Source organism: Oncorhynchus mykiss, chromosome 5 (genome assembly GCF_057628025.1).
Source record: "Oncorhynchus mykiss isolate SJ-2025 chromosome 5, ASM5762802v1, whole genome shotgun sequence".
Classification (NCBI taxonomy): Eukaryota; Metazoa; Chordata; class Actinopteri; order Salmoniformes; family Salmonidae; genus Oncorhynchus; species Oncorhynchus mykiss.
The window spans coordinates 15,508,874-15,531,754 of record NC_143026.1 but is presented as its reverse complement, the minus strand read 5'-3'; the positions used below and the strand labels follow the sequence as shown (position 1 = coordinate 15,531,754).

General features: G+C 42.8%; 1 protein-coding gene across 20 annotated transcripts in view; it reads left to right on the top strand.

The window, feature by feature from the left end:
* The first annotated feature begins 410 nt into the window (after positions 1-410).
* The window catches only part of rapgef1b (Rap guanine nucleotide exchange factor (GEF) 1b), a 78,075-nt gene continuing 55,604 nt past the window's right edge, over positions 411-22,881 (top strand). For 12 of the 20 annotated variants that reach the window (XR_016495894.1, XR_016495893.1, XR_016495892.1 and 9 more), the window contains exon 1: positions 4,001-5,074. Coding sequence is in view for 15 of the 20 variants with exons in the window: in XM_090233894.1 (XP_090090020.1) it covers positions 4,990-5,074 (85 nt within the window). In the remaining 5 variants the exon portion in view is untranslated. Of the gene's footprint in view, positions 759-4,000; positions 5,075-22,881 lie in introns of those variants that run through there. The other 8 variants (XR_016495896.1, XM_090233898.1, XM_090233899.1 and 5 more) reach the window with 3 other exon arrangements.

Below are 22,881 nucleotides of genomic sequence, written 5' to 3'. Positions count from 1 at the left end.
AAGAGCATCCTCACACTGACTACTTCATAATATGCCAGAGACTGCTTTGTGAGTGCTTTAATTTATGCACTAAACCAGGATTATGTCCTTTAAGTAGGCATATGATTGTGTGTTAGGACCACCAGGGTTGACAGACACTGAGCAACCACATACAGTATATTTTATGATTTATAATATATAATACTTAGACTTACAAAATATCCAGTAGAGGGCACTCTGACAACAGTTATATATAGAGCCACGGTTGACTTTATAAAGATTTCAAATAAACCTAAATACAAATGTATACGCCTATTGTATTTGGTTGGAGTATTGTTATAAACGGTTTTATTGTATTGGTCAGCTCTAAATAGCCCAAAATGCTTCACAGGTTGTTGCCACAGGGGGCACTTTCCATTGAAATCCTTCTTGTTGAAAAAATGACGTAGCTAATTCCATGCGCGAGGAGGTGCAGTTGTGCATCATGCCGAGGACGCGCGGGGTCAAGGCAGCGCTCCTGTGTTGGACTCTCCGCTCAGTGAAAATTGCTTGGAGACCGACAGAAACAGTTTCACACATCGATGTGTGTGCCACAAATCTGGTCTCGTACCTCCAACGAATTCATCTTACTGACACATGTGAGCCAAGAATAATCGAGGGAGACGCGTTGGTTTCTGGCTAGTTAAGTTTTTAAATTTTTTTTTATATATATATTTTTTTTACAGCGAGTGAAATCACAGCTGGTTACGAAATGTCGGGGAAAATAGAGAGTAAGCAAGGTAAGCAGCCCAGCCGACTGGCCTCATCATACCCCTGCACAAAGTCAGGTACTGGGATATCACACATTGGGGATGGGTAGGCCCGGTTTGAGAGTCTCGTTCAGGGGTCTTCAAATTTTGTCCGACACACATAGGACAAGCTTTTTGCTAGCCGTGCTTGTGTGTAGGAGATTGGTCTTCTGTGTTATCCAGTCGAACAAACGGGTGTTCCATGCTAAAGATGTGAGTCGGGATAGCGGCATAGAAAAGCTAGCTAGTTAGCCAACATTCCAGCTAGCCCGTGCGAGCTCTTTACCTTACGTATCTTAAGCAGCAATCTTATATTTGGCTAAGTAGTCGAAGTAATGACTGTAAACATTAGTTATCAGCTTCATCAATTTACCCTTTCTCCTTTTCAGATGTTTCATACCTAAGGTTAGCTTAGCCCGTTGAAGAAAACGGTAGTTATCCGCTGCCTGGATGGATGATAAAAACAGTGGGACCACACAGCTGGCAAGCGTGTCTCGTGTGGTAGCCAATTACCTTGCAAGCTGGCTCCGTAACTTTAGCGCACTCAATTTATTAACCCACCAGCTGTAACTGGGGTTTCAATCGAATCGGAGTAATATCACACACTCCATGTGTTGTCAAATTGACTTTCCATTGTGAACGTGGCATATCTGCTTTTCGAGCAGTCTGGCACACAATTGACGGTATATCCACATTGGGATGAAAACGTTAACACTGTGCAATATAAAGCATATCAATACACACGGTGTTCAGTGCAATAGGATGTAAACAGAGGTGGGTCTGACACCGCTTTTGAAACTATTTCCCTACTAGTATTCCACCCCTCCAGCTGTCTCCCCGGGTTTCGCCTCTCAACCTTGGGCGGTGATGCCTGCAGCTCACTGGGCGAGGGTGGGGGTGTGAGTGTTGTCCATGGAGAGAGAGTACTCCAAACAGAGGTAAAGTTTCTGATTGTTGGTCAATTAGTTGTTATGGCAGTAGCCATGGATTGGCTGAGCTGCCGTGATGTGCACACACAGAGAGAGAGAGATGTGACTTTAAAGGTCGTATTTTGCCCACAAATAAAGTATAGTAATTGTTTTCTGTCCTATGAGTGAATGCCGTAAGTGGGGGGCTGTCTGGCTGGTCTCTTGGGCTTTTGCTACCTGCTCGTGTTTACCGGGTGACCTGTTTGAGCGTCACTTTCTGTTCCACGTGTGCCCATCGATCCCAGACACTGTATGCCCCCCCCCCAGGGAAGAGCAACAGACTATGCTGGAAACCGGGACTAGGCCTGGCATGTGCACCACGGAAACAATGGAGGCAGATGCACACCAGTGGCATAGGGACTGGGTGTGTAGCAGAGCTGGTGAAAACAAAGCATATGTTTTGTTTGAGAGAGAGAGAATTTAAAGGAAGTGTTTATGGTGTGTGGGCCCTAAGGAGACTTCAGATAGCTCAGTCTCATGGTTAAGAGTAGATAATTTAACCAATTCCTTGACAGACAGAGCAGTACTTGAACTGAAGCAGATAGGAAGAGTGTGTGCTTACATATGACACTGGGGTAGTTTGCTGTTTACATTTGAGTTAGGCTACGTAGGCTGTGTTACTGATCTGCGTGCGTCTGTGCTAGTGTACATTTCTATCTAGCCTATTATTGTTGACAGATTTGTTGTCACTGGTGTTTGCACTGATGTCACAGGCCACATCAACACACTCTGTTTTCTCCATGGTCACAGTGTCCTGCTGCTGCTGTCTCAGGCCCAGTGGGGAGAAACACTATCACCTGTTTGAAAATGTTCTGTGTTTTTGTCTGCTGAAGGCACTAGGGATGGCATCCAGAGGGTGGCTGTCCTAACTGCAACCCAATCTTACACACACACACACCACCCATTCACTAGGACGGCTTCAACAGTAACAAATGCTGTGCCTCTGGTGTCGCCCATAAGCTAACAACCGCAGGAAGCCAATCTCACATCCTAGTGTTTTCCTCCGACAGTGAGAAAATTAACTGGGTGGAGGAAGAATTAAGTGTGTGTGTGTGTTTGTTGTGTTCTACTTATTTATATTTCTTGTGTGTTTTTGTTGTACTCAACTTTTTTTTATGCAGTACTGCATTGTTGGCAAAGAGCGAGCAAGAAATGCATTTTACTGTACTGGTGCACGTGACAATAAAACTTGAAACTTGTCTTAGCACCCTTAGCACTAGGGTAAACTGATGAAGGAAAGGGTTCCTCAATGCTGTTTTGAAGTGCTTTCGAATGAATGGGGATCCATTGTACTATACGACAAGCTGTGTGTGTGTGACAGCCTGTTGATTTTTCCTTTTTGCACCTGTAAATGTTTGTTGCTGTGACAGCTGTTCTCAAGGCTATATTTTTTTGTTAGTAAAATTTAAACAACTTCTACCCCTGGGGTGGAGGGGAACAGTGAAATAGGCCAGCAAGGGAACATCCTTCACCGTATAAAGAGACTTGTAGTTTGGGTCCAGTTTGTCACAGACTAGGTGGGGGTGGTGAGCAGCATTGGGCTGGACTGTTCGTTTGACTCTATCTAGGAGTAGGTTGTTTCAGGCTATTTCCCCCATAGATTCTTAGGTGTCGATATGATATGTACTGCGATTCTATATGTATCGAAAATGTGAGTTTATTGCGATTTGATGTTCCAGACATATTGCTCATATGTCTGCTACATCCCCCCCCCCCCAGGCTTTATAATTAGCTCAGTGACTTCTCCCTGATTGGACAGAGCCAATGGAGCTGCCGGCCTTAGCGGAACATCAGTTCCTTATTTTAGCCACTCTGCCTGCCTTACCCCCAGCTGTGTGTGTGTGTGTGTGTGTGTGTGTGCGCGCACGCACACGACTTACAGACCAGGCAACAAGTCGTCTGGATGAGCAGGTAGCACAGTGACTGCTGACTGCATTAAAAAAATCAATCACAGATATTTTGCCTCTTTGCTGCACTATATAGACAGACACAGGCAGTATTCTCCCATCTCTAGTGTTCTACAAACAAACGGGGTACAGAGTATCTGTTATTGATATGACCAGAGTCATGTATTTAGAAGCTCTGGTTATGACTATAAGGTGTCTCACAGGGTTCATCTACATTTTGCTGACTACCAGGGTCTTCAGCTATAAGCCCTGGTGCTGCAATGTTGAGGTTTGGTGGGAATGAAGTATTTTTACTCACCCTTGTAATGAGACTTGCATTTACTCTATAGGCCTACATGGGCTGTAATTATGTGTTTAGGAGCGCACAAGTGTGTTGAGAGGGCGGAGACTGGAGGCCGGGTGAGAATGGAGTTACAAATGGATGGAGGAGAGCGATGCAGCGCTGAAGACTACATTGGAGGAAAGCAGTCTTTCTCTAACAGAACATTTTCATGGCCAAAATGTTTTTTAGTAGCTACTGAAGGACACACTCACTGTTGCATTTCTGGCGTCAGTTGTGGAGCCCTATAATAAATGTTTCCTGGAGTCACAACCATCTTCTCTTTATGGAACCACTCTTGTACAGGAACTTTTAGCACTGAAGTGACTTCTCACACGGGTTGTGCAACATCCAGCATCCACCCTTGTACCTGTTCCAGTGACTTCCTGGTTTTCCGGGGTGTTCTGTCATCTGATGTAGCAAGGCAAGTGATTTGATCACTGTGTTTACATCATGGACCCGGTCCTTGCGACCCCTGTGGTCTAAATGTCAATCAATATTCAATCAAGCCTTCTCTGGACGTCACTGATACAGACTGTCATGGACTGATGATTGTCCTGACTTGTTTATTGAGAAACACGAGAGTACGTGACTGCGGACATATTTCTCAAGACTTTAACTAGATTATTCCTCAACCTCTTGTGATTGGAGGAAACTTTTGATCCAGCTCATCGTAAAGGCTGTTCTATTTTTGATATTTCAGCCCATGTTATGTGGTCTGAGTCAAGCAGAGTCATGGGACGCAAGTTCAGTGACTGATTATTATGACTGACAGTCATAGACAGAAGATTGGCCAATTCACATTCTAAATGAACTGTGGAGTTCATCACACAGTGGTGGCTTGACTGTAAACAACAGTTGTGAAATTATTTTTACTCTGTAAATTGGTTGGTGATCATCATCTAGCCTAGGTTGCCTACATTCCATTGAGGTGACTGCAAACAGTGGTTGGACAGAACAAGCTCACAGTTGAATCAATCTGGACGACCTGGACCAAGTGTCTGATCAGAGGACTTCAGGTCTCCTGGATGGGAAACTTAAGCTGGAAGAGCCAAGGCTCTTCTGAAGATACAGAGTCCTCTTTACAGGGAGAACTAGATGAGGAACAGCCAGGTAAACCAACACACATGGTCTCATCAACAGCGATTGCTGTCATTTGATGACTACAGTGACGTGTATGGTTAAATGATGTTTCAAGAGTTTGGCGCTACTGAACACAAGACAAACTCAATGCACATTGATCTGGTACTGTATATAGCTTGATTCTTGTGTATTTTATTTCTTGTTTGACTATTTTTAGATACTTTTTAGAACTCTGCATTTTTGGGAAGGGCTCTTAAGCAAGCCTTTCTTGGTAAATTCTACTAAAAATTGAAGTTACCTTGAGCAAGGCACTTAATCCTAATTGCTCCTGTAAATTGCTTTGGAAAAGTGTCTGCTAAATGACTTAAATATAAAGCCAAATGAAAAATACTTCACCATTGCACCTCAGCAGGCCTATTTGTTCTTGTGCTAAATGTATCCATGCTTGCATTTTTCTTTTTTGGGGATGGATGGACAAACCTGGCTCTTGTGTTCTTTTCTTCTCAAAGACCAGCCTGTCAAAGCCATCCTGTTTTAGAGCTTTTATGTAAAGAAAAATAGAAGTGCTGGCAGAAATGAAGCGCTGGGGACATTCCTCCCTAGGTTTTTTGTGTAGTGTGGCTTTTGTGAAGGTGCTCATTTGCTGTGCTGAAGTCTAGGGTGGATCCAGCCAGCCAGATGAGGCCACTAGCCACAGCTCTCTACAGCCTGCCCAGACTAGACTGCATGTGCCTAGGCTCTCAACACTGAGTTGTCTCACTGTTTCATCCATCTGTACATCCACCAACTTCAGAAAATGTTTTTTGGTTTAAATTTTGGTTAGGCTATTCCAAAAAATATAAACTGAAAACCATTGATTTCGCTTGTTCTTGGTCAGTTTTGTTTGGGGAGTCTCAAACTACTAGTCGGTGGCCTTGTCAATCTGTGCTATGGTAGCAGCAACATTTACAATATTTAGCGTTAGCCATATTAGCCCTATTTATTTAGCTTCGTAATCACTGTCTCTTCGGCTCAGCCAGTTAGCAGTGTGTGAACCTAGAGACCCAGGTGTGCTGCTAGGCTTGCATGGAGAGAAGAGGCTCCATGATTGAGGTGGTTGAGTCCATGGTGTAATTACATAGCACAGAGTGGCACAATGCCATGTTTTGAAAACACGGCGTGCGCCATCAAGCCTAATGAACTTTGCTGCTGCGTTTAACCTGACAGGTGGTAAAGAGTGTCTGAGGACCCCAGTTTGTTTGTTTGTGTGTGTGTGTGTGTGTGTGTGCGCCCATCGTGGCCTGTGCAATCACCTCAGCTGTGGTGATGAGGCTAATTGGGGCTCAGCAGTGTGTGAGTAGTAGTCTGTGTCAGACAGACTGGTGGGAGATCTGAAAACCCGCTAGCTAGTACAGTAGTTAGACAGTCACTATAAGCCTCACTGCAACCAAAGCTGACCCACGCAGCAGTACAGGTGGGGGTCCCTGCCTGCAAATATCTTGGCTGCAAGTGCTGATATAGGTGCATAACCACTAATTCACTTTGTGCTTTTTGCTCAGGAAATGTTACCATCTCTATCACTTTTGACCTTCACCTCTCTGTCTTTGGATAATCAGTCATTTACTTGGTTTGGGTCCAGATTAAGTGCGCACATACTCTGACTGTATAAAACATGAGTTGAGTTGCACCCCCCTTTGCCCTTAGAACAGCCTTAATTCGCTGGGGCCTTGGAATCTACAACGTAGGGCTGGGCGATATGGTAGATAAAAATATATAGATACCGTAATAATTTTTCATTCGATACCGATAATCATCACAATATTAATCAAATAATGTTTAAAAGTTGCATATCTGCTTCAAATTCAATAATGCCTGAACAAACTGGTTAGAGCGTTGGGCCAGAATGTGTCATTCTACCCCATAACAAGGCAGTTAACCCACTGTTCCCCGATAGGCCGTCATTGTAAATAAGAAGTTGTTCATAATTGACTTGCCTAGTTAAATAAAGGTTACATTTTTTTTTTAAATGATGTGAGTTACACATCAAATTATACTTGAAGGAAAATTGTTCCATGTTTGCAGCCAGGGAGCATGTACCTGGGGTCAATGAAATTGATAACCCTCTTGAAACCTTCCTTTTTGACTGTGCTAATTGGTAGCATGTCCTTAGCAATGCATATTAGCATTTGTGACGTATTTTTGATGTTTGCTTGTATGGCATAAGCGATGTCAGTGTTGACTGCTTTGGGAAAACATCCCTAGATTGGCTGGAGCTTGAGGGACGTTTATCAATACCGTGGCGCAATCTCAAACTTCCTGCATATTCCAAAGAGTGATTTTGCTTCAGATTTTGAAAAAGGTCTGTCGTATTACCAGACTTCTTAGCGACCTATCGATGGCACAGTTTGCATCGAACATTGCTCTGCTCTTTGTCGGACTTCAAGAAGCCAAACCACTTCCAAATTACTGAAACAGTTTAACCCTTTTTATCAATAATTTATTAGTTGGAAGCGGCTCCTTCTCCATGGCTATCACTGCCACTTTTCACCTACATCACTCCTTTTTTGTGGTTAACAGTGGCTACTCCATCACTCGAGGTTTTAAATGGTTTTTAGTGCATATTGTCACTTCTCCGCACGTTCCTGCTGCGTCAGAGGTGAAATGGACTGCTGTACCTAATTATTCTATGTTGACATTATCGAAAATGAATCTATACGTTTTTATATCGTTATTGAGGGATGTAATTACCTAATTATTGATATTGATTTAGCCCTACTACAACGTGTTAAGTGTTCCACAGCGATGCTGGCCGACAGTTGTGCGAGATGTCCTTTGGGTGGTGGACCACTCCTGATACACACAGGAAACTGTTGAGCAGGAAAAACCCTGCAGCGTTGCAGTTCTTGACACAAACCGGTGTGCCTGGCACCTACTACCACACCCCGTTTAGAGGCACTTTAATATTTTGTCTTGCCCATTCATCTTCCAAATGGCACACATACACTCCATGTCTTACTCCATGTCTCAATGCTTTAAAATCCTTCTTTTAACCTGTCTCCCCTTTATCTAATGATTTGATTGGACTTTTTTTTTGTCATTTTACAGATGCTATTATCCGGAGCAATTAGGGTTAAGTGCCTTGCTCAACGGCACATCGACAGATTTTTCACCTAGTCGACTCAGCGATTCGAGCTAGGAACCTTTCGATTGCTTGCCCAACGCTCTTAACGACTAGGCTACCTGCTGCCCTGTATTGATTTAACAAGTGACATCAATAAGGGTTCAAAGCTTTCACCTGGTCAGTCTGTCATGGAAAGAGCAGGTGTTCTTAATGTTTTGTACACTCAATGTACGTGCACATACACACACACCCACTTTATTGTCCTGTAGCAGACCTGGCACCAGGATAGAGTGACTTAAAGCTCAGCATGCCTCCCATTCAGAACAGTTCATGCGTATATTATGACGATATTTTGTGACGTTTTTTGTTCATTTTGGTCCTTGGCAAGAGTTTTTTTTTCTCTTTTTTTTCTCTGCTGTTCATGAACACCAGGTTTTTTTCTCTGCTGTTCATGAACACCAGGTTTTTTTCTCTGCTGTTCATGAACACCAGGTTTTTTTCTCTGCTGTTCATGAACACCAGGTTTTTTTCTCTGCTGTTCATGAACACCAGGTTTTTTTCTCTGCTGTTCATGAACACCAGGTTTTTTTTCTCTGCTGTTCATGAACACCAGGTTTTTTTCTCTGCTGTTCATGAACACCAGGTTTTTTTCTCTGCTGTTTATGAACACCAGGTTTTTTTCTCTGCTGTTCATGAACACCAGGTTTTTTTCTCTGCTGTTCATGAACACCAGGTTTTTTTTCTCTGCTGTTCATGAACACCAGGTTTTTTTCTCTGCTGTTTATGAACACCAGGTTTTTTTTCTCTGCTGTTCATGAACACCAGGTTTTTTTCTCTGCTGTTTATGAACACCAGGTTTTTTTCTCTGCTGTTCATGAACACCAGGTTTTTTTCTCTGCTGTTCATGAACATCAGGTTTTTTCTTGAGGCAACGTGAAGTTTGGTAGCCAAAGTCCACGCCCCTATGTCAGTCATTGGTCAACAGTAGTGATTATTCAATGAAGTGTTTGACATTCAATGATGGACGACTCGTTTTATGCACATTTTTTTACTTAAGAAATACTGCAAAAAATACTATCTTAGTTAGATGTAAAATGAGTTGTCTTAGATCTTTTCTCATTTTTCAAGCAAGGTCTTTTTAAAATTTTAAAATGTACCTTTATTTAACCAGGCAAGTCAGTTAAGAACAAATTCTTATTTTCAATGACGGCCTAGGAACAGTGGGTTAACTGCCTGTTCAGGGGCAGAACGACAGATTTGTACCTTGTCAGCTCGGGGTTTTGAACTTGAAACCTTCCGGTTACTAGTCCAACGCTCTAACCACTAGGCTACCCTGCCACCCCACTTTAAGGGAGTATGTGAGCACACGCGTTTGTCTAGGCGCCAGCCGAACTGAAGCATGCGGAGGTAAGGGGGCAATTGAATTTAGGGAGGGAGTAAAACTATTGTTGAGGTTCTTGCATTGGAATGATTGAATTCTGATTCAATCATGCAATAACACAGTAAACAAGGTTAAAATGTTGAGACTCTGTCACGGCCGTTGAAAGAAGTGGACCAAAGTGCAGCGTTGTGAGCGTACATTTTCCTTTTATTTAAAATGTCACCAACAAAACAACAAACGAAGAAACAACCGTGAAGCTTACAGAGCTACAGTGCCCTTAACAAAAGTCAACTACCCACACTGAAGGACAGCTGTGAAAGGGCTACCTAAGTATGATTCCCAATCAGAGACAACGATAGACAGCTGTCCCTGATTGAGAACCATACCCGGCCAAAACATAGAAATAAAGAAACATAGAAAACAAAACACAGAATGCCCAACCAAATCACACCCTGACCAAACCAAAATAGAGACATCATAAGGCTCTCTCAGGTCAGGGCGTGACAGACTCCGGGGTCATTGGTTACTGAATAGCAGTTTGGCTTAGAATACCGACACAACTGTGAATGCGAACAAATTAATGTGAACAGAACAAAACAGAGCTACCAAATAGTAGGCCTAGTCAACAAAATATCAGCTCGATAAAGGCATGACACAATCTATATTTAGGCTAGTTACATTAACAGTAAACAAACACAGTAAACATAAGGTGAATGGAGATCCAAATAACCAAAACAGTCTACAGCCTACTACTGTGAGATGTAGCCTACAGCCTACTACAGTGAGATGCAGTCATGCACAGCTGTCTTGCCAAATAAATAGACCTATAGGCCCACTTCAGGAAAATCATGCCGCTCATGAGTTCAGCAACACGTTGTGATATGGCACAATACACTTCTGTGAATCAAATTCACCCCACGTAATCAATGAAGCAATGTCAGCCTATCATAAACACGTTTCCAATAAGGATAGTTCCATTACCTACCACAAAAACCAATTGGCTACCAAGAATAATTGGCTGCCATAATAGATCTATTTCTATGATGAAACATACCGAAACATACCGATAAGTACAAAAGATACATCATTTGGGTTCTTACAAGCAGAATTCAAAAGAATTCCAATGCATCACGCTATACCACCAGCAACAAAAGCTCATGCTTTTGACCAACAATTGACAGGTTGGCGTGAAATATCAGCACCGTGGACAGCGCCCTACACACTAAAGCAAGATTTTGATCAAAACCAACCAGCTAGATTGTTTTTTTTAACGTTTACGTGTCCTTAAAAACAGCCTATAACTAATTACTATTCCTTGTTTTGATCAGTAGCATATGCAAAACCTCAGCCTATTGTTTCATTGTTTTTTACTTTCCTAAAACAATAATTGTCCACCTCACTGTTCAGCTGTCTGAGATTTGAGGATTAAATGCATCAGGGCATTGCATACATAGGCCTATTGGCTTAGGTGTACACTATATTAATATTTAAAATGTATATACACTGCTCAAAAAAAGAGGGAACACTAAAATAACACATCCTAGATCTGAATGAATGAAATATTCGTATTAAATACTTTTTTCTTTACATAGTTGAATGTGCTGACAACAAAACCACACAAAAATTATCAATGGAAATCAAATTTATCAACCATGGAGGTCTGGATTTGGAGTCACACTCAAAATTAAAGTGGAAAACCACACTACAGGCTGATCCAACTTTGATGTAATGTTCTTAAAACAAGTCAAAATGAGGCTCAGTAGTGTGTGTGGCCTCCACGTGCCTGTATGACCTCCCTACAACGCCTGGGCATGCTCCTGATGAGGTGGCGGATGGTCTCCTGAGGGATCTCCTCCCAGACCTGTACTAAAGCATCTGCCAACTCCTGGACAGTCTGTGGTGCAATGTGGCGTTGGTGGATGGAGCGAGACATGTCCCAGATGTGCTCAATTGGATTCAGGTCTGGGGAACGAGCGGGCCAGTCCATAGCATCAATGCCTTCCTCTTGCAGGAACTGCTGACACACTCCAGCCACATGAGGTCTAGCATTGTATTGCATTCGGAGGAACCCAGGGCCAACCGCACCAGCATATGGTCTCACAAGGGGTCTGAGGATCTCATCTCGGTACCTAATGGCAGTCAGGCTACCTCTGGCGAGCACATGGAGGGCTGTGCGGCCCCCCAAAGAAATGCCACCCCACACCATGACTGACCCACCGCAAAACCGGTCATGCTGGAGGATGTTGCAGGCAGCAGAACGTTCTCCATGGCGTCTCCAGACTGTCACGTGCTCAGTGTGAACCTGCTTTCATCTGTGAAGAGCACAGGGCGCCAGTGGTGAATTTGCCAATCTTGGTGTTTTCTGGCAAATGCCAAACGTCCTGCACAGTGTTGGGCTGTAAGCACAACCCCCACCTGTGGACGTCGGGCCCTCATACCACCCTCATGGAGTCTGTTTCTGACCGTTTGAGCAGACACATGCACATTTGTGGCCTGCTGGAGGTCATTTTGCACTGCTCTGGCAGTGCTCCTCCTTGCACAAAGGCGGAGGTAGCGGTCCTGCTGCTGGGTTGTTGCCCTCCTACTGCCTCCTCCATGCCTCCTGATAAACTGGCCTGTCTCCTGGTAGCCCCTCAATGCTCTGGACACTACCCTGACAGACACAGCAAACCTTCTTGCCACAGCTCGCATTGATGTGCCATCCTGGATGAGCTGCACTACCTAAGTCACTTGTGTGGGTTGTAGACTCTGTCTCATGCTACCACTAGAGTGAAAGCACCGCCAGCATTCAAAAGTGACCAAAACATCAGCCAGGAAGCATAGGAACTGAGAAGTGGTCTGTGTCACAACCTGCAGAACCAGTCCTTTATTGGGGGTGTCTTGCTAATTGCCTATAATTTCCACCTGTTGTCTATTCCATTTGCACAACAGCATGTGAAATGTATTGTCAATCAGTGTTGCTTCCTAAGTGGACAGTTTGATTTCACAGAAGTGTGATTGACTTGGAGTTACATTGTGTTGTTTAAGTGTTCCCTTTATTTTTTTGAGCAGTGTACATTACCAGTCAAAAGTTTGAACACCTACTCATTCAAGGGTTTTTCTTTATTTTAGTATTTTCTACATTGTAGAATAATAGTGAAGACATAACAACTATGACATAACACATATGGAATCATGTAGTAACCAAGAAATTATTAAACAAATCAAAATATATTTTGTGTTCTTCAAAGCAGCCACACTTTGCCTTGATGACAGCTTTGCACAATCTTGGCATTCTCTCAATCAGCTTCACGTAAAATGCTTAAAGTTTAGGTGACTGAGAGAGTGTGGTGGAACAAGTTGTTGGGCATATCTTGCTAGCTGGATCGAATTCTCTGTTAGTTAGCCAGAGAAATGTTAAGCAACATTAGCCAACTTAACTGTTCAAATAATTGAGTTTATGGTGTGAAAATTAGCTGGCTAATATATATATTTTTTTAAAAACTAATCTGATGTTAATAACCTAACGTTAGTAACCTAACCAATTCGCTAAGGTAACGTAAACTCACTCACGTTTGTACATCGCCTTGGTCCTATTGACCTTATTTTAGCACCCCAAAAACGTAATACTTCCAGATCAACTGTAATGTCAATACCATTGTAAAGGACAATTTCTCATCTTTCCAACAAAATTAATGACATGACCTCCACGCTGCCCGTTTCTGCATAATTCAAGAAGGCAATGAGCTCCGTCTGATCTTTTTAAAAATGGTGGGTGGGGAAGCGAAACTAATGCGTGATAGTGAGAAGGAGAGATGTTGTGTGGGAAAACTGCTTTTTTTCACTCGATCTGTCCAATTTATCAACTTATCGCCTCTAAAATGTAAATAAAACGAGTTTATATAATGTGTCATTACATACCTATTTGAAGGTTTGTGTCGAATTTGAATCAGGTTTTTAGGGCGGTGCTAAAGTGATCTTCAGAAGTAAACATTGTCTTTTGAAATTCATGATCGCTTGCAGTGACATGCAAAAAATGACTAAGTATCCCCCCTTACCCCGTCACTGTCCCTTTCTTGTTTTTAAACTATGAGCGAAGTGGTACACCTGGTGGAGAGAGATTGTAAGACGGAAATAGTTGCCGTAATGTACAGCACGCGTAAAGCATGACACGTCACGATGTGACGGAGGGTCCGTTTTTTTCAACTTTTCTCCAATACTATAGAGCCATTACCATGTCGATCAACGCTTGAATAGAAACCTAGTTCACACCCCCGATTTTGGATTTTGAAGTCAACACAGTCACTACAGTCCCATTAGTTTTCTTAGCCTCGTTTGAATGTCGCGGTTGCGCACATTTGTACGGAATGGGGTGAGTATAAGTTAACTTGCCATCCCTCAAGTTATAACGTGTTAGTTGCTTACTGGAACCTGGAAATCTGTGTGAAATGTTAACTAGCTAACAAACTAATGTTTTCTCTCTACAGTATGTGGTTCATTTTCTGAATGAGAGAATTAGGTTAAAATGAGGCGTTGCTTGTTAAACAAGTGGATTCAGGGATTAAGTGGAGCTGGAGCTGGGCCTGGGCCTGGCTTAAACTGGATGCCACTATAGAGGTGAAAGGAACACCACACACTTCCCTCTTTCTCACTTTTTCAATACAGTGGATAAAAAAGGGGTATGCCAGGTGTACTCTGCCTGAAAGAGATCAATTATGCCAACAAAGGGTATCATAATCTGCTGGCATATTGTAGAACAGATGTCCACAGGCAGAAAGTGTACAATATAATAATGTGCCGTGTAGCCCAAAGATATTGCTTTTGTTGTGTTGAAATTGACAGTAACACGTATGTGTGAGTGAGGGGAGATTATTATTAATTATTTTTACTCCGTGAATGCTATTTTTACACACATGTAGCCTTGTTCACTTGATCAATGTCTACTATAGTGGCCACTATAATAGAGCAAAAATAGAATGCCTGTTTGTTTCATTTATGCTTTAAGATGGTTTTTTTCCTCCCAAGTGTAGTAGTGTGTGGGTGGTCACAAGCAGTCTATTATGAAGGCTCTCATGGCTAACTGCAATATTAGTGTATTACCAAGACTTGAGTGTCATTTGCAGTAAAGTCTAGGCAACAAATAACATTTTATTTATTTCTTTAAATTTTATATTGATATTTATTTTACAATGGGCCTACTTATAACCATTTTACAACTGGCCTACGTAGAACCATTTTCAACGGTCTACGTAGAACCATTTTCAACGGTCTACGTAGAACCATTTTCAACGGTCTACGTAGAACCATTTACAACGGTCTACGTAGAACCATTTTCAACGGTCTACCTAGAACCATTTTCAACGGTCTACGTAGAACCATTTTCAACGGTCTACGTAGAACCATTTTCAACGGTCTACGTAGAACCATTTTACAACGGTCTACGTAGAACCATTTTACAACGGTCTACGTAGAACCATTTTACAACGGTCTACGTAGAACCATTTTACAACGGTCTACGTAGAACCATTTTACAACGGTCTACGTAGAACCATTTTACAACGGGCCTACTTAGAACCATTTTACAGCGGGCTACGTAGAACCATTTTACAACGGGCCTACTTAGAACCATTTTACAACGGGCCTACTTAGAACCATTTTACAACGGGCCTACTTAGAACCATTTTACAACGGGCCTACTTAGAACCATTTTACAACGGGCCTACTTAGAACCATTTTACAACGGGCCTACTTAGAACCATTTTACAACGGGCCTACTTAGAACCATTTTACAGCGGGCTACTTAGAACCATTTTACAACGGGCCTACTTAGAACCATTTTACAACGAGCCTACTTAGAACCATTTTACAACGGGCCTACTTAGAACCATTTTACAACGGGCCTACTTAGAACCATTTTACAACGGGCCTACTTAGAACCATTTTACAACGGGCCTACTTAGAACCATTTTACAACGGGCCTACTTAGAACCTATCTTAAACTAAATACGGAGCACACTATTGAAAAGACAGATCAAACTTAATTTAGCTAAGGAAAATGTCTCAAAATAATTAAACGATGCACATTTAAAGAAATGGTTTGGATTAATAAATATGCCTACAATAATAATGATATACAATAAAAAAAATGTTTTATTAAAAAACGTTTAAATTCCAAAACTGTCGAAAAAAGTTGTGATATTGTAGTGGACTAAGATGACGCAGCCAAAGCAGGCTATTGAGCAACTCCCTATTGAGGTAGGATGCTCAATAGGGAGGTAGGATGCTCAATAGGGAGGTAGGATGCTCAATAGCCTGCTTTGGCTGCGTCATCTTAGTCCACTACAATATCACAACTTGTCCAACTAGCCCGGCTTCAGACTAACAGACTCCCCTGGTTGCACTGGGGCACGAGACCATAATTTGGTTGCACCACTTTTATTGCATCGAGCAATAGAAAAAATGATTAGTCCTGTAAAGTAAGTCACAGTGCTTTATTAAAAAGCGTAGTAGACTACTGAGAAATGGTGTTGAGTAAATGTTATTTCATTTTTTAAATTTAACCTTTATTTAACTAGCCAACAAATTCTTATTTACGATGACGGCCAAGGAACAGTGGGCAGATCGACAGATTTTTACCTTGCCAGCTTGGGTATTCGACCTAGCAACCTTTTGGTTACTGGCCCAACGCTCTAACCACTAGGCTACCTGCCGCCCCTTGGCAATGCGCATGGTGATATTAGTCTTGTGTGCGGGGGCTAGGCCATGGAAAACCCATTTCATGAAGCTCCCGACGAACAGTTCTTGTGCTGATATTGCTTCCAACGTCAGTGCTACGTGCTTGCTTCATCACTCAGTGGTCCCGTTCTGTGAGCTTGTGTGGCTTACCACTTCACGGCTGAGCCGTTGTTGCTCCTAGATGTCTCCACTTCACAATAACAGCACTTACAGTTGACCGGGGCAGCTCTAGCAGGGCAGAAATTTGACGAACTGACGGTGCCATGTTGAAAGTCACTGAGCTCTTCAGTAAGGCCATTGTACTGCCAATGGTCAACTACTCTAAAGATAGATCACTAACTCTCAAGATAATACCCACTCATAGTAGCCGTGTATTAATCGAACAGTACATTTCATTTCCTTATTTGTTTTGCAGTTGTAGCCTACCGTCTAATGAGGCCTAAGCACCCGCAATGACCAATGCTCATTTCGCATGCTCTGTATCTCCAAGCCATATTAAATATCTTTGTGAAATAGTTGCTATTGAGCTCATAGAGTTGAAAAATAAAACATTTACCTACAGAAAGCTGAGAACATCCTCTCTCCATCTGTGACAACAGGATAGCTGTTTTTTTCCAGCAATTGGATAAAAAAGTGGTATACAATCAGAGCACGTCTTTCTCCGGGAGCATTTGAAAGGAGAGAGAAAGTGGCTCGCTCGACACAGCAGCAGGCCCCAGTGAAACAGGTACAGGGGCAGGCAGGCAGACACTTTCATTACAGGAATCATGAGGATAATGTACTTTACTGTTTGACCAAATCATGGTTTTAGCCTCCTAAACAAAATAGGACGTTTTCAGTGAGGTGAATGAATGTGCAGCCTGCACCAATGCAACCAATAATTTTTTTTACTACCACAGCCGGGTGTCCTATAGGTTGCAAAATACAACTAAATGTAGTCTTTTCACTATAGGCGTACTCTAACTTTCGTTTTACTTAAATGAAAAAGGCCTCAATCTTTGCGATCAACAGTAACTTAGGCCAAGGCTCCTCTCTCGCTATGCTCACCAGCGTGGCAGGCCTGGACAATTTGGCCGGCTATAATTTTATTCATCAGCTTTTCATAAATGTTATTGTCCAAAAGCAGGTAATCACCGGCTAACGGAAACCCTGCACCCCAGTGGTTTTCCATAGCCCCCCTGCACACACCGCGCTCTGTCGATTGTGCTGACTTAGTGGAGATTTAGCAGGAACCTGTCACTTTTGGGGAATCTAAAATGAAAACCGAAGGGGAGCAAGTTTCAAATGACGGGGCTAAGCCCCCTTGTGGATCCGGGTACATCCTGCAGGAGTCGGTGTGTGTAGTGTAATGTGGTGTAGTGTAAAAGACTCTAAACCTCATATTATGTGAAATGTTTCTGTAGCCGGAGAAGAGGGGAGGGGAGCAGACATAGCACTGGCTTAGGCTGACTAGGGGATGGGACAAGGCATGTGGGGAATGTGGAACATCAGGGCTCCCTGTTTAGGCATGTCGGGGGGGGGGTGAAAAGGGGTATTCCTTCCTCCACTAATCCATTTCTGAATATTAGTTGAAATAGTAAGCAGAGAAGGGTGTGTGAGCTCTCTCCCTCCTCTCTTCCTTTCCCAACCCCACGGCAGCCCTGTGACCGCTCACCAATCTCTCAGACACCTGTGTCAGACAGTATGACACACAACCACGCACACACACTAGTCATCCCATCAGGCAGTGCGACGGTTGGTTGCTTTTAGCCCCTCTAGGAAGTGTGTGGGCTTTCTGCTTGAGTACATCGGGCTTAGCCTGACCCACTTCCTCATGTCCACGTCCTCTCCTGTTGCAACAGGCCGTCTGGAGGCTAGACCACAGCAGGGATTTCTCCTGGCCAGTCCTGCCCACTCAGAACATCTCATATGTGGAAGGATTCCCAGCTGATGCCCACTATCTCTCCATAGTTCTCATCTCTCTCAGCATTGACAGTGTGAGCTGAATGAACAGAGGAGGATTGTATAGGGAGTGACGGAGAGATGGGCTAGTAGTACTCTCTTCTCTACAATGTGCTTAAGGTCATTTACTCATATCATCATCAGTGCTTGCTCACACTTAAGTAGTGCTGAAGTACTTGGCTGATGTGGGGCTGTATGTGCTTTGAGTGTCTCTGTCTGAAGAGCTTTAGAGGCTCTCTCTCTATCTCCCTCTCTCTCTCTTCTCTCTGTCTTTCTGTCTCCCTCTCTTCCTCCCCCACCTCTCTGTCTTTCTCTCTCTCCACCACCAAACAACAGTGGTTCACGTCATACAGAGCTACTACTACCATAGGGCCTAGTGTTTATCTCCCTGGATCAGATGATATATGAATCTCTGCTCTCAGCTACTGTTAGATCTACTGACAGTATTTATATCAATACAGAAAAGGCCCTAAAGTCCATAAACAAGAGGAAAGATGGCTAATAAAGTGGCACCATTTCAGAATAAGAGACAAGAAGTACAAGGTCTCATTTTTCACCTCTCATTCATTTTCCTGCCATGTAGCTGACGTATGGACATTTCTATCTGTAGCTGACGTATGGACATTTCTATCTGTAGCTGACGTATGGACATTTCTGTCAGTTTGTAGCTGACGTACGGACATTTCTATCTGTAGCTGACACGTATGGACATTTCTATCAGTAGCTGATGTATGGACATTTCTATCAGTTTGTAGCTGACGTATGGACATTTCTATCTGTAGCTGACGTACGGACATTTCTATCTGTAGCTGACGTATGGACATTTCTATCTGTAGCTGACGTATGGACATTTCTGTCAGTTTGTAGCTGACGTACGGACATTTCTATCTGTAGCTGACACGTATGGACATTTCTATCAGTAGCTGATGTATGGACATTTCTATCAGTTTGTAGCTGACGTATGGACATTTCTATCTGTAGCTGACGTATGGACATTTCTATCTGTAGCTGACGTACGGACATTTCTGTCAGTTTGTAGCTGACGTACGGACATTTCTATCTGTAGCTGACGTACGGACATTTCTATCTGTAGCTGACGTATGGACATTTCTATCTGTAGCTGACGTATGGACATTTCTATCTGTAGCTGACGTATGGACATTTCTATCTGTAGCTGACGTATGGACATTTCTATCTGTAGCTGACGTACGGACATTTCTATCAGTTTGTAGCTGACGTACGGACATTTCTATCAGTTTGTAGCTGACGTACGGACATTTCTATCAGTTTGTAGCTGACGTATGGACATTTCTATCAGTTTGTAGCTGACGTACGGACATTTCTATCTGTAGCTGACGTACGGACATTTCTGTCAGTTTGTAGCTGACGTACGGACATTTCTGTCAGTTTGTAGCTGACGTATGGACATTTCTATCAGTTTGTAGCTGACGTATGGACATTTCTATCTGTAGCTGACGTACGGACATTTCTATCTGTAGCTGACGTATGGACATTTCTATCTGTAGCTGACGTATGGACATTTCTGTCAGTTTGTAGCTGACGTACGGACATTTCTATCTGTAGCTGACGTACGAACATTTCTATCTGTAGCTGACGTACGAACATTTCTATCTGTAGCTGACGTATGGACATTTCTATCTGTAGCTGACGTACGGACATTTCTGTCAGTTTGTAGCTGATGTACGGACATTTCTATCTGTAGCTGACGTATGGACATTTCTATCTGTAGCTGACGTATGGACATTTCTATCTGTAGCTGACGTATGGACATTTCTATCTGTAGCTGACGTACGGACATTTCTATCAGTTTGCAGCTGACGTACGGACATTTCTATCAGTTTGTAGCTGACGTACGGACATTTCTATCAGTTTGTAGCTGACGTACGGACATTTCTATCTGTAGCTGACGTACGGACATTTCTATCCGTTTGTAGCTGACGTATGGACATTTCTATCTGTAGCTGACGTACGGACATTTCTATCTGTAGCTGACGTATGGACATTTCTATCTGTAGCTGACGTATGGACATTTCTGTCAGTTTGTAGCTGACGTACGGACATTTCTATCTGTAGCTGACGTATGGACATTTCTATCTGTAGCTGACGTATGGACATTTCTGTCAGTTTGTAGCTGACGTACGGACATTTCTATCTGTAGCTGACGTACGGACATTTCTATCTGTAGCTGACGTACGGACATTTCTGTCAGTTTGTAGCTGACGTACGGACATTTCTATCTGTAGCTGACGTACGGACATTTCTATCAGTTTGTAGCTGACGTACGGACATTTCTATCAGTTTGTAGCTGACGTACGGACATTTCTATCAGTTTGTAGCTGACGTACGGACATTTCTATCAGTTTGTAGCTGACGTACGGACATTTCTATCTGTAGCTGACGTACGGACATTTCTATCAGTTTGTAGCTGACGTACGGACATTTCTATCTGTAGCTGACGTACGGACATTTCTATCAGTTTGTAGCTGACATACGGACATTTCTATCTGTAGCTGACGTACGGACATTTCTATCAGTTTGTAGCTGACGTACGGACATTTCTATCTGTAGCTGACGTACGGACATTTATGTCAGTTTGTAGCTGACGTACGGACATTTCTATCTGTAGCTGACACGTATGGACATTTCTGTCAGTTTGTAGCTGATGTACGGACATTTCTATCAGTTTGTAGCTGACGTACGGACATTTCTATCTGTAGCTGACGTACGGACATTTCTATCAGTTTGTAGCTGACGTATGGACATTTCTATCTGTAGCTGACGTACGGACATTTCTATCTGTAGCTGACGTACGGACATTTCTATCAGTTTGTAGCTGACGTACGGACATTTCTATCAGTTTGTAGCTGACGTACGGACATTTCTGTCAGTTTGTAGCTGACGTTCTGGTTCACTTTTTTAGGACAATGTAAACTCAAAGCTCTCCAGGTTCATTATTCCTGTACCTCACACTGGACTACTGCAACACCATTTCCCCTGCCATAAACACTCACATTGGTGACACAAAAGAGAAGAAGGGGAAAAAAATTGGGTATTGATTAACGATTTTCAAGGACGCACAGACGTTTTTAGTTCAGATTATTTGTTTGCAATATATGTGATCTATATACAGTACCAGTCACAAGTTTGGACCCACCTACTTATTCAATGGTTTTTCTTTCTTTTTACATTTTCTACATTGTATATTGCAATAAACCCTTGAATGAGTAGGTGTGTCCACACTTTTGACTGGTACTGTATATGTGATCTATAGGCTAAGAGCTTCATAAACTGCTTATGATTGTGGGGTTTGAATAGTGTGAGAAGGCTATATTTGGTGAGAATCACAGCATAAGGTTGTATAAACAACCATAGGGTATAAACATATATTCTAGCTCTTAAAGGAGCAGTAGCCTACCGTGGGTGTACAATTTTCATTTATTCTGCAGTTATTCTATTGCTATTTATTCTGTTACCAAACAAATTACAATTTATGTCTCATATTTTAACTGAATGTAATCTATTAGCTTCCAAAATGTAAGTAGGTATATCTAGCTGTCCGATAACACATTCTGATGTAAAGACTTGTCCTGCACTTTGTTAAAACCCAGCCTGCTTGAGTGAATGTTGGAAAAACATCTTGGTTCCTTTATAAACATAGCAATGTGAATGCAAAGAGGACTTCTGCATGGTGTAGCTTTAAAAACCTGCTAGATGTAAAATATTGTGCGCTGTAGCTGGGAAAATAAATATATGTATCTCTGCATGACAAGATAATGATGTTTGTTTCCAACATTAGGGCTGTTTTCCTAAAGAAGTTAAATCTTGCCACGATACGAGTATCGCGATACTTGTCCCAGCCCTAATTTCTATTTGTTTATGATGCTTTAGTTAGTCTGCTTTTCTCAGGTGACCTGCTGCAAGCCTCTCTCTCTCTCTCTCTCTCTCTCTCTCCCCCCCCCCCCCCCCCCTTGCAACATTCTGCTGAAACACAAAGCATGGCCGGCGGCCAAAATACACGCACCAAACTACAGTACACTTGAAGTGTGTGCGTGTCATGCATCTAATTTCTGTGTATGTGTGCATTGTGAGCCTGGCGATCCTAGGTTAGTCAGCATGTTGTATACCCAGGCAGCTCATGGCTGTGAAGCCGGGTAGAGAGGATGGGAGGGAGCCGGCGGGGGGAGGGGCAGGAAATAGTGGCAGTGACCTGGCTGACGTCAGGGGGGACGGAGCAGGAGGGGTACCCAGGCTGGAATGACACACAACCAGACCCCACACACACACGCACATCCAGCTAGAACAGTAGAAAACGTGACCACGTGACAGGGCCTACTGACTGGAGGTCATGTGACAGAAATTCTATAATAACCATAATCCTATCCTTGGTTCTGTGGACATCATGGCGTGAAGGAGTTTAGGCCTACATGTATGTAATGTATGGTCTGTCTGTCTGAGAGAGTGTGCTTGTTGTTTATGCTAGCATTTGGGTCACAGCCTCAATAGTAAAAGCTCTCTGCAAAGGCTTGTGAGCCATTTGACTGCAGTCCAGTTGGTTCATTCTTTCTTGTATTTGAGTCTTTTTGTTGAGTCAGGATGAATAGCCTCATGAATAGCCTAGATGTGTGTGTGTGTGTGTGTGTGTGTGTGTGTGTGTGTGTGTGTGTACAGGACAATTGAATG